Source organism: Melospiza melodia, chromosome 1, assembly GCF_035770615.1.
Source record: "Melospiza melodia melodia isolate bMelMel2 chromosome 1, bMelMel2.pri, whole genome shotgun sequence".
NCBI lineage: Eukaryota > Metazoa > Chordata > Aves > Passeriformes > Passerellidae > Melospiza > Melospiza melodia.
The window spans coordinates 47,041,353-47,054,142 of NC_086194.1; the positions used below are offsets into that span (position 1 = coordinate 47,041,353).

At 40.9% G+C, this 12,790-nt stretch overlaps 1 protein-coding gene across 2 annotated transcripts in view; it reads left to right on the plus strand.

Moving 5' to 3' along the window:
* The window catches only part of BMPER (BMP binding endothelial regulator), a 145,601-nt gene that overhangs the window by 60,792 nt on the left and 72,019 nt on the right, over positions 1-12,790 (plus strand). For both annotated transcript variants that reach the window (XM_063156862.1, XM_063156867.1), the window contains one exon: positions 11,326-11,425. In XM_063156862.1, coding sequence (XP_063012932.1) covers positions 11,326-11,425 — 100 coding nt within the window. The remainder of the gene's footprint in view (positions 1-11,325; positions 11,426-12,790) is intronic.

The following is a 12,790-nucleotide window of genomic DNA, read 5'->3' on the forward strand; positions in this document are numbered from 1 at the left end:
AGACTTCACCATGCCGAAGGTGTCCCTGAGAATGTTGCCATCTGGGCACCAGCCTTTGACAAATGGCTACCAATAAGAAGCTGTTAATTAGCAACAGGATCCCATCCATAAAGAACAGCAATTGCTAGATATGAACTTTACTGTGAAAAAACAGGAAGCCATGTCTTGGAATGTCTGAATGGGCGTCATGGTGCGGTGTAAAGGACGAATAGATTTCTTAGGGTTTCGTCCACCCTCTCCCCATGAATATGCAGATTGCTTTCAAGCTAAGAATGAGAAAAAAAATCCAAACCTGTTATTCCTCTATCAGTCTATCTATCCAGGACTGGGAAATGTCAGCATTTGCTGCTGATACTTCTCCAAGTCAGTACCCCTGGAGGAAGGAGGAAGTGGTAGAGGAACTCTAACTTGTAAATGATTCCTAATCAAAAGGCTTCCCAAGGCTATTTGTGGAGAACTGCAGATTCCTCAGCACCCCTTGCTCAGGCTTGTGTTTAAGACTAAAACATGTTCCTTTACCTTGATCCCAAGCCAGAGTGTGCCCTACCCTGGTGCAGAGCCAAGTCACATCTCTGGGGATGGACGGCTCTATGTAGTACAAAGCAATGGAATTATGCACAGTGCTATTACAAATGTTGCTACAGATAGGTGCCACTGGCTGACAGTGAGTCTAATCCTATACCATTTTGGGTAGACTGAAGCTATCCCCATGAGTATTTCACTGTAGGAACAGTTTCATAACCTACTGGTTTCATAAAAGTAGCCTAGTTTTCCTAAAACTTTATTTTCCCAGAAATCCTCTGAATGAGCTGCAGTTTACCTCTTTCTCACATAACATTTTAAAATGTATTTTTAACTCACTTTGCTAAGTGCCTAGGACAAACAGATCTCCTGTTAATGAAAACCTTTGATGGATGCATTAAGGAAGCAGTGTGTAGGTAATCCTATATTTCCTGAGGTTACCTCACCGGTATACATGGAGCATAACATTCAAGGAGTCTAGATGCATGTATAAAGGTCCTGTAAAAACCTAGAAGTAGTATCCTTGCTACTACTATGACAGTATGATTTATTTCACCATGGATGTTCTACAGATACCAGTGTGCTTTATCAGCAGACCTTGAGGCAAGGTCATTCAAAAATTGTAGAAATAACTGGTGAAGGATTAAGTCTCAACCTCCCCAATACTTCACTGCCCTGAATCACAGAGGGAGATTTGTTCTCTTTGCTTGTGAATGGAACAGTGATTTGATGTGAACTATTCTGGTAGGTCTTGACCTAGCAACAGCTTTTCAAAGTTAAGGTGTGTAGGTATCTGCTTCTAAATTTTGTGGTTTTTGCTCTTCCAAGAACAACCCTAATTGGTTTTACTCATTTGCATCCCAAAACCTGAAGTTTCAAACCATTCAATGGAATGATGTTCATATTGTCTACGAGAAAGTATCGGCTGAATAGAAAGTCTTTACTTTGTATCTAAATGCCAGATGTCAGAACTTGGGCATTTGGAGATTTAATTCGCTCAAGTCTTGCAATTTATTCTCGCAGATAACTTAAGGAGAATTATTTAAAACTAGTGCTCTAAGGCAAAGCTGTGTGGATACATCTGTAGAGTTTCTGGTTGTGACCAAGTATTTTAAAGAATGATGATGAAGTGAGAGTCAGAACTGTCACCTTTCTCAGGGTCACAATGGTACTAGTATTCTGTGTGTGCGAGGAACACACTGGGGACACTGGAGGGATTTAATAACTGTATCTCTGTGAACAAGCTGTTCAGAGGGAAAAGCTGCTCTCAGAAGGGAGGTCAGTTCTGCACTGTAATGTGGGAGCTGGAAGTGGGGGTGAAGGGTGTTGTCGATAGTTGCCAAAGTGTAGGGTTTATAGGAGTACCAGTTACTGTGGGATGTAGTGAGAAAAGCTTGTGAGGTACTATCACAAAGCTTATATTGTAGAAAAATAAGCCTAAAAAGGAGAAAAAACCCTTTTGTGGAAGTTTATCTTATGAAAAGCAAATGATCTTAATATAAATACATTGTGGCAGTGGCTATCATTTTGCAGTCATTAAGTTAGGGCTTTGAAACCATATGCAAATGCACTGGTGGTGTATACACAACTGTACACCCACTGGACTGTACTTCATGTGTTCTTGATGCCAATGAAAACAAAGCAGGCTCCAACTGATTCAGGGGAAAAGTCATGGCTGCAAGAAGCCAGGACCTGTTTTACAGAGCTACTGCTCTGCTTCTAATAACTGAAGTGAGGAAAGTCCCTTGGATTTAACCCTAACTTTCTTATTATCTGGAATAGGACATGAATAAGCTGAAGAAGCTTGTTAGTGGTTTTTAATAGTTTTTCTGGCCACAGACAGTTCCCAGCTTAGCATGTTTTATTGCAATTTTTCATAGAAACAGTTCTTTTTAGAAGAGAAATAAATAATCATGTGACTCACAGCAAAGCTTCCATAGTCACTGGAGACCTCTGGTGCAACAGCTAAATTAATCATGAATAGCTGAACTCCCTTCTGCAGTGGTGTGCCAGAATTGTTTCCTTGCCAATGTCTTGGCTTCCCATCTGCTGTCCCCACAAAGCTGCAGCTCTTTTCCCCCAGGGTGGCGAAGAGCCCCCTTTCTGCAGTGTGCAGCTGCCTTCTGCCTTCCTGGCCCATTCCTGCCTAAGTGGTTATCCGGGCTCATTTTTCACCATTGCCTGTGCAACTTCTGGGACTTTTGTTCAAAGTGCTGTCATCCAAAGTGGACTGAAAATCAGTGGAAAGACCCCCACTGGGTTGTATGAACCTTTGGGGCAGTGCTTGCCTACATCTTGCCTTAAAATTCCCTTCTGCCATCTGGTGTATATGTTTTAACCTCCAACCTTGGCTCTGTTGGAGTGTGCCCTGTGCAGCAACTGGCAGGGAGATTAGAGGGGAAGGCATAGCCTGTATAAAGATGTCTGGTTCGTGGAAAACACCAAGATATGTGGAGGATAGGGGCTGTGGTACTGGTGGTTGTGGCATTGGTGGTATGTAGCTGCCTATTAATGAGCTATTTTTAATATCAGAAGGCTAAAGCCTTTAGATACTATTACCCATCATGAACTTTGAAAGGCACAGTGACAGCAATCAGTTTAATGACACCTGCAGTAAGGAAGAGTTTGATTAGTAAGTGAATGATATGGCAGCAAGGGATGGAGATGATGTGAAAGGATTCAGGCTAGAGGAAAAGCTGGATTTGAGATGCTGGCCAGTCATCTGTATGCTGAAAGCAAGAACTAACATGCTATGTGGCATTAAGTGTAGTTGGTAAATTTGAGAAAAATTAAAGTAACTTTTTACATGGTCTCTCACTGGGAAAAAAAAAATGAAAAGTGTTGATCTGTTGCTGGAGATAGTGCCTGGGATAATTAAACAGTCCACAAAGGTGTTTGTGGTGCAGTGTGAATCCAGCCATCTCTGAATTTTTGAGATACTGTTTCTGTTTTTTATAAATTTTCTTTTCTTAACTCACTATCAACTAGCAAAAGAAGGAATAGATTACATTGTTGGAAACTCTGCCTTCTGGATGAGACTTCAGAGACATTAAAAACCACCTAATGAAAGACAGAATAATTTGTGAGATACATTACTTCTGCTTGCAGGAGACATTTGTTGAGAGAAACAGATCTAGCCCTGGAAAAAGCATCAGCTCTCCAGGACTGTCCAGGGAAAGGATCAATAAAATAATGGCTCTTACAGCAGAACAAATACATGGGCTGCATCTGAAAGCATCCAGCACTTAGGATAGTTGATGGCTAGTCTGGAACACAGGTATCATGAATCCTTGTAGATACTGGGAGTAAAACACCAACACAGGATTGGCATAAAGAAAAATGCCTCATCTCATGGGAAAATCTCATTAGCTATGGGACACAGACCTGTCTTATGTACCACTGTTCCTGTTAACCTAGGAGTAGATTATGTTCCCAGAACAGCAGAAGCAGCAAAGATTTATTTCTATAGATGTGTGGCACTTGATCTGTCCTATCTGCAAAAATCTGTTTTTTTCCCCAACACCTCCATGACACAAGCACTGAATGAAAGGCAGAAGATCAGGGAGATGCTAGCTGGAAGGCCAGCTGCTGCCTGACACTGTAGGATGCTTTCTGGAGTTCATGCTAAGAAAGAAATTGGGGGCTCTCTACTCTGTGCAGCAGTCTGGCTTTGAAAAAAAAACTTGTAGGAACTTAATGTCCTTGAGATTGTACTGTCAGTTTGATCTTTGCTGTTTTGTCTCTATATACCTTTTTCAGAGTAGTCCCTTGATCATTTGTGGCTGGAGCTGGTCAGTGATGCACAAACTACAGATGTCCTTGGTTTCCACCTGCATAAGCTTTCTTTCCTTAGGAATCAGCCTGAAAGAGACAAAGTATGCACCACAATTAAACCTTTCAGGGCTTTCAAGAGAAGGGGGGCTATTTACAGCATCACTTTCAACAGAGCCAAGAGCACAGTGTGGAAGCCCTAGAGGCGAGAGGGCTGCTGGCTGTTCAGCTGTGTTACTTTGCGAGTAAGCAATTGGGTCAGCAAACAATTTGATTTCAGCTGGATTGTGGAGCCAGATGCAATATCATCCCAGCAACACTTCTGCATAGTGCTATTAGACTGGAGAAATGTGGCCAAGTGCTGGTTGCACTGTCCCCCAGCTGAGAGCAGAGTGCTGTGACCTCCTCCAAGGAGCCCTTCTCCAGTTCCAGCAACTGTGAAATTTAGGACAAGTGTCTCTGTCTGTGCGTACCTTAAAGAAAGTTACTTTGCAACCCATAATTTCCTATTCCAGAATGGTCCCTTTCACCTAAGGCAGCAAATACCCTGGTCTTCCACCTCCTCCCACAGGACACTCAGTGCAATTCATGTTTTTGTGAAACTTGTAAGAAGCAGGACCAGCAGCTCCCCAACAGTCTCATTTCAAAGCGGAGAGCTATATCCCAGAAGAGCGTACTTCAGTCTCTGGGAGGAAGCTGGGATATTTCAGCAAACAAACAGCAACACTCTTCCCACTACAGAAGAGAAATCTATTCTCTTAATCTAACCAATCCCAGGAAAAGTGGCTCTTGTGAATAGGAATGGATGGCAAGACTGGATAGACTTGACACCTACATGTCACTTTGTACACACTGTATTTGGTTAACATAACACATAATTTGGAACATGTAACAGTATTTAGAGCCCTCATTCTATCCTAAATAAATAATTAATGAATTAATGTAGTTGATTCTTCAGCAGGTGGATACAGTAATATACACAGTAACTTCCAAAGGAGGGAGAATTCTTGGTTTTTAGGTCAAGATCTTCTAACTCTGTGAAACTTTGCAACAGCGCTTACAATTTGCAAGGAACACAGGGACATGAATTTACATTAGTTGGAGACAAGTAGCCAGACTTTTTGGTTATTGTAGCTTGTTGATGACACAGACTGTACACCTAACAAGTTGTATCATAAGGGTACGTGTAGAAATCTAGGTGGTGGAAGTCAAACTTTTACCTGTTAGAAATTGCTGGAATTTCTTGTGCTTCTTTTGCTATGTCAATGCCTTTCACCAGGCTGAGATTAAAAATTGAAATAATTTCAAGAATTGTGCCTTTGCTTTGCCCCAACTTGGTTCAGTAATTTATTCAAAATAATCTTTTATCTTACTATTTCTAATCTGTCTAGATTGTAGGTGATTTTTAAGCCATTTAAGAAGATTTATTTATATCCACACCAATCTGTATGACCTTGTATTAACATATATGTGAGCTCTGTAGAGCATTTTTTTCACATGCAGTTCTTAGGACACCACTGTAGACTGTCACCAGGGCCACTTTCTAAAGCCCTCCCATAGGAGCAATATTGCTGAAAATGTGGTTTGAGATCTAAATCCAAAGTTTAAAAATCTGGCACATACAGTTATAAATACCTACAGTTAAAATACCTGCTGTTTTGAATGGAAGCTGAAGATCTCCCCATTCTGAATTTTATCCAATGCTTTCTACAGAGGCATTTTAAAAATCCTAATCTAGACAATAGATCAGGCTGCAGGGATGTGGGAAGCTCTGGCTTGTCTGTCTGATTGATGTGCTGATTGCTTTTATGCTGCGAACTGTATTGCTACTTTGTTCATTTCCTAAAAACCTTCTTCCTCCTGTGACCCTTCCAGGGAACTCTCACTGTGCATGACATGGGTGTTTCAGGGGCCCTGAAATACTGTGCAGGGGTGAAGTTATTTCCAGAGGCTGTCCACCCCATGCTGCACCAGCATTCTTACAAGAAGTGGAGTGCCTTTCATCTGATTTGGGAGAGGACACCTTTCCGATTAAATTTCCAGATTAAACCCACATTCTAAGTACAGTATCCTCTCCCTTTTGTACCTGAAGTCTACTTACATGGTACATCAGAGACTGTATAATCTGATTGTAAACTCAAGGTATGGGTTTTCATGGCATGTGATTCCAGAGGCATTTTGGAGATGCTTGCATAGTACATGTTGCTGGCCTGGCTTATGTTTTTAATGCACGTTTGGGAGGTGGTCAAAATCTTTATTATCACACAGTAGTTAATAAGTCAGATAGAGCTCCTGGAGGCCACCAGGTGTATGCAAGCCAACACACTGTCCAGTTCACCTAGGAAACCCTACACACATTAGCCAATATGGTGTAATGAAATGAAGCCTGGAATGACTCAATATTTTTTTAATTCCACAATGGTAATACTCATTTTTATTTGGATCTCAAATAATATGTCCATCTCTTTATTGGAACATGTCTATTTATTGCCTTTATGCCTTTGCTGTCACAGAACTGATAATGTTTCTTATTATGTTCATGGTGACTGTAGTTGCTTGCACTGGGACAGAGCAGTTGAACACAAACAGTCACACAGTTGGGTGTTTATTTGGCTTCTCTGGCCACTGGCATGGGGCAGACTTGCTCAGTAGTGACCCTGTTGAACTTTCAAAGTTTTTTTTTTCATGCTGGTGGCGTAAAATCTTTCTTCATAGCTGGAGACAGCCTTGAACATCTGTCTTAGTTCTTACAACAACCCTGCTGAGTCTACAGTGTGTGTCTGACCTTGCTCTTAATGTCTGGAATATGTATCCCAGAGTTGAGAGAAATGTTATTTTGATATTTCCTTTTTTTTTTTTTTCCCTGTAAGGATAGGCTCAGTAGTAGCAAATGAAACCTTTCACACTTCTTCTAGAATGAAAGTTAAAAATAAATGTTTGCAATCCACTGACTCCTCATGCTAGTCAGTACTTAGACAAAATATTCTGCAAAATCAATGGAAATTTTACTTCTGTTAGAGGATGAGAAGTTTTTCAAGTGTAAGGTGAACAAAGGGCAAAACTAAGAGGAATATTCTTTAGATGATTTATAGGTTCACTAAAGCGCAGAGATGAAACCTGAAAGTCAAATAGAAAAATGAGATACCCACAAGAAACCTGGTTCTTGATAATAATGATGTGAACCTTTAACCTTAAAAATCATGCATGTAAAATGTTATTAACTTTAGACATGCTCATTATCAGTAGCAAACAAATTGGGAGTGTGGAAATCTCTGTCCTACTGGGATTTCATGAATACTTTAAAAATCTGCTGAAGAAAAGCTGTTGGTGGTGATCACTTTCTTGTCCTCCTGGTAGATGAAGCCCAAGGCTCTTGGGGATTAATTGCAACAGACTGCCAACCTGCAGACTTTTTTCTGCAGACAATTTTTTCTCTGTCTGCCCCAGAACACAGGCTGCACATGTGCTGTGCACCAGGCATGTGGGTAGCCTACACAGAAATTGCACTTTGTCCTCCATCCAGTGTGTCCAGCAGTCAATCATAGCCTGGATCCTCAATGGGTGTGTCTCTCAACACTGCCAAGTTACTTGTGTCCTTATTGAGCAGCAAAATAGCATAATTGAGATAGGAGCTGAGCAGAAGTGAATGCATGGCTAGATGGACCAGCTCCATGCTTTCCTTTAAAGAAGGCTTTGTTATCTGTCTTTCTCAAAGATGGACCTCTCGTGGGAGCATTAGAAAGTGCTGTTTCATCTCCCCCTCTCTTCTGTCTCTTGAGAAAACTGCTTGGACAAGACGAAACCTTAGTCCACACCACCTGCTGAGCTGTGGCTTCAGAGCCTTTTGGTTTGTCTTGCAGATATGAGGTGGCAGCAGGAGATAAAATGTTTTTATTTGTCTACAAATAAAAGTGAATCTTTTCTTTGTAGACAGAAAGTGAATCTTTTCTTTGTAGACAGTAGATTTCCTACAAAATCTGTTACCTCCAAAAGACTGAACTGCAGCAGGCTCCTCTGATTCAAGTTTCATGTTAACAATTTCTCAAGGATTTATTTGCCTAGATCTTGGATAGCAGTTCTCACAGGAAGCAGATGTCACTTGTACTTTATTGGTCTGTGCAGGCTTCCAATTCAGATTTGGTTTTACTGGAATAACTGGAGGGTGTTGCTTCTGACCTGGAGCATTCTGGCTGCCTGGATGATATCAAGCAAGGAAATGTGAGCTAAAAGCTGTAGATTCAATTGAGAACTGGAAGAAGAAAGGTGTTCACTGTGCAATTCCCATCCTAGCTTAGGTCATCCAAAGCCAATATTCTTCCTCTCCAGAGTTATTTTTTCCATTGATTTTGGGTTTTTTGTTGAACTTTTGTTGCACTCATTTTTTTCCTACCCAGCTCTATTCCATGCAATTTAAAGCACTGGCTGCACCAGCTGCTTTGAAAGCAGGTATTCTGAATGCTTTGTGAGTCCTGAATTACAATGACTGAGGCTTTTAAGAAAATAGAACTGTTGTGTGTTTTAACATTTAGTGAGTGCCCAATGAATTATTTCCCTAAGTTTGGTAGCGCAGGTAGAATTATTCCCACTTTAAAGGGTATGGGTTGGTTTGTTTCAGACTGTTTTTGAACTTGCACTAGCATGGGAGAGCCTATGTGGGACAGCAGCAAGTTAGAAAATAGTTTGGTGTTAAGAGGCAGCATTCCAGCTGGAAGCAGGAGTAGCAATGAGTTGAAGAGACAGGTGGAACTAGTCTTCGTTTTGTGCAGAGGGGCCAGTACAATAAGTAAGGCAGGAGCTATAAACAAAAGGCTGAAGTGAGAAAATATTTTACATTATCCATGGCATTTTCTATTTTTAAAAATACTTATGCAAGAGGCTACAAAGGCTCTCAATAGTGTGCTAAGCCTGAACTTTGATTCAATCTATCAGAGAAGCACAAGTCCATGGCAGTTGTGCAGAGCCACAGCTTATGTGAGTATTGAATGCAGCAGCAAGATTGCGAGAAAAGACCTGCGCTCACCATGTGTTGGAGTATTGCTTTATCTTCACAGAGTCCTCAAATAGCTTGAGTTGAAAGGGAACTTAAAGATTATCTAGGTACAATTCCCCTGCAGGACACCTTCACAAGACCATGTTGCTCAGTGCCCCATCCAATCTGGCCTTGAACTCTCAGGAATGGAGTACCCACTACTTCTCCTGGCAACCTGCTCAGGTGTCTTGCCATTTTCTCTGTAAAAAATTTCTTCCTAATACCCAATCTAAGCCTACTCTCAGTTTAAAGCCATTTCTTCTTTTCGTGTTGCTAAATACTCTTCTAAACACTCCCTCTCCATCTTTTTTTCAGGCTCCCTTCTGGTGAAGGCGGCAATTAGGTCACCTTAAATCCCTCTCTTCTCTGAGCTGAACAGTCCCAGTTCCCTCAGCCTTTCCTCATTATCTTCCATGGATATATCCCTGATCCTGTCACCAGTCTGGCTGAGACATCCATGCCCTGCTTTCCCTTTTGCTGAATTGTCACCGAAATTTGAACTTTGGCTTCTTGCAGCCTTTTTCCCCGGGGTGAATCACAGCATTACTTCAGAGAGCCCTTCTTAGATTTTTTCTTTCATTCTGCACCTGTGTCTCTTCTCACAGAGCTATTCCCTAAGCATACTAAGAAACATCACTAAAGAATTAATTTAGTTTTGTCAAGTTTCTGGTCTGACCCTTAATTTAGAGCAGTCGTTTCAGTCTACAATAAGCTCTGTGTTTCTGCGTGCTGCAGTGAAAGAATTACGAGCAGTCCTCAGCCATGTGCACTCAGGATGCTTTGGTAGCCCCATGGGACAGGTAGACTTCAATGCATGAAAACTTATTATAGAATGGGGGTACAGTCAGTATGTTATTTTCTGTGCAACAGTGGGTCTGCCTACATGTAAAAGCTTTTACATGATTCATGGAGGCCATTAGGAGTGGAGTGGTATGCCATCATTTCAGGCACAGGCCTCTTCAAAATGAGTGGTTTTTTCCATCTCTCCCCAGGGAGCCCCAAGAGCCATTCAGCATGTAGGTTGGAGGAGACTGTTCATAAGCCTTCAATCACAGCATCAGGAATGCAAAGCTTATTTCTGGGATGAGCCTGCAGCTCTGAGTGATAAATAGGGCAAGACAGCTAGATGAAAAAACCTGACTTTCCTTGCTGAGAAAAAGGTGGACTGATTTTTAAAGTTGGGCAACCTGGACCTCTCAAAAGCCTATGGAGCACATGTTGGTAGAGGGTCTAGAGCTAAACACAGTGTTCTGAAGGCACGATGAAGTAATCAGGCAACAGAGCAGAATGAGAAATAACATCTTTTTTAACTGACTCCATCTTTGATATATTTTCTGTGCTTTTGTCTTTGCCTCTGATATATCTAGTCCAGTTTGCTTTCTTTTTCTTTTCTTTTTTTCCCCCACCCATTCTTTCCCAAAATTTCATGTACCTACTTGGTTTTCTGACCTCTGAACAAAGCAGACCTTCTGGCTTTGCATAGTTGGCCTTGGAGGCTAACAAGAATGAGCTTTCTTAAGTGATTTTGGCTTCTGAGGTCACAGACATAGTGGAAGAACACCTGCTCTCATCTTGCTTCAGCACTTAATCCCTGTCCCAGACAAGCCTAGAAGGGCACAACACAGGAGATGAAGGGTAATATTAAAAATTGCTCAATAACTTTTTGGAACATCCGGAAGTGTTCCTGGATAATGATTTTATTTTGCCTGGTTTTATCATATCCACACCAAGAAATAAGATAGAAAGACACTGTTTCTTCAATTACTGCATTTGTTGTTTGAGAGATTGAAAAAAATATAGATAATCCAAGGTCTCTGCAAGCAATATAGAAAGTCTTGAAGGATAGTTTACATGTCCTGTATGCCTGATGCAGGCAGAAATTTCTGTTGGCAAATACGGCTTTGGTAAGGCTTTTCAGGACTGTTGCCTGCTTGTGTGTGTGTGTGCATATTTACTTGATATTTTGCTTTAATTTTTTCCTAATGAAGCCTATTTTCCTTCAGGGTGGCAGGACACAGTGTATCCAGGAAGTCTGCCCCATTCTTTCATGTCCCCAGCACCTCAGTCACATTCCTGCTGGACAGTGTTGCCCCAAATGCTTAGGTGAGTGGTTTTTCCCCCTAGGAATTTTGTAATTAATACAATATGTTTGTACATAACATCTTTCAGACCAATATTTCGCAATGCTGGTAAATTCCAGAAGTTGAAAGAGACTCTATTGCTCAGAGATTACAATCCACAGATTTTGGACAGGTACTCAGGGTCAGTGTTAGAGTTGTGTTGGGTGGTACTAAGCAAGCAGCTGCAGAAGAAGACCAGTTGCCTTGCTTAGAAGAACAAATACAGGGATGATTTCCAGCTTCATTATATATTTTACAAAGGAGGTTGAGGTGTGAGGAAATGCCACTCCACTTCTTTGGAGTTTGCCACAAGAAAAAGGCCTCATCATCTCATATAATCACTTAAGTGAGCATTTGCATTCTTAGTTTTGAGGAAATACAAGTCAGAGGAAACTTCTGAACTTCTGCATTTTTAGAAACTATTGTCAGAGAGGCCACAGATCCAAGAGTCTATCTCAGGATTGCTTTCTCAAGATGGAATCACACTGTCATCTAGGAATATTTTCAATTATGCCTTTCCAACACATTTTAAAGCTGTGAGTCATAAGCCTCTAAGAAGGTCTGGTTCTTCCAGGTCATGACAAGCAAGGCAGTGACAAAATAAGGCACTGCCTTGTTTTGTTCTTACTTTGTCCACAGATCCCACAGGTTAATATTCCATCTATCTCATAAACAAGGAGCACTTACATTCTAGCAATTAAATTGACTTTAGTTTGGTTTATGGGGTTATAACTAGGTTTGGAAAAAATTCAGAGCCAATTATTCCCAGTTCTTCAATGGAAACCTTTTGTAGTTTTGACTATATTTTTATCTGAAATCTCTTAGCAGATCTAGGTTAGGGATATAGAGATATCTGGCCTTGGAGCCAGTAGAGCTATATAGAGTTCTGGGTTCTGATAATACTTAACATTTTTGACTGCTTGAAACTAACCTGAATTTATTTATTTGCTAATTGAGAAATGCTACTGATAAATGAATGTCTGCCTGGAACATTCAACCACAGTACCAGAGAGTAATGCAGTAGAGGAATGAAATGAAGAGAAGTCCAAATGCTGAGCTTCTGTTTTGGCTGAGGACATTTTTTCTTTCCTTCTGAAAACTCTCCTTGTCCTCTCCTCCTCATGCTTTTCCTGACTGAACTTTCCCCTCCTTGAACTAGGCATTCAAACTGCAGCTTTTAATTGCAGTTTGACTAATTTTTGACTCCTTCAAGGGGATCTTTCTACAATTTCTTTTTTCCCTCCAAATTTAAACAAATTCAGTCATAATAATGAATTTAATTTTATGTGGTTTTTACTCTAAAGCATTTAATATACCTGGGAATAGATTATGTCTATTTACAGGAAAG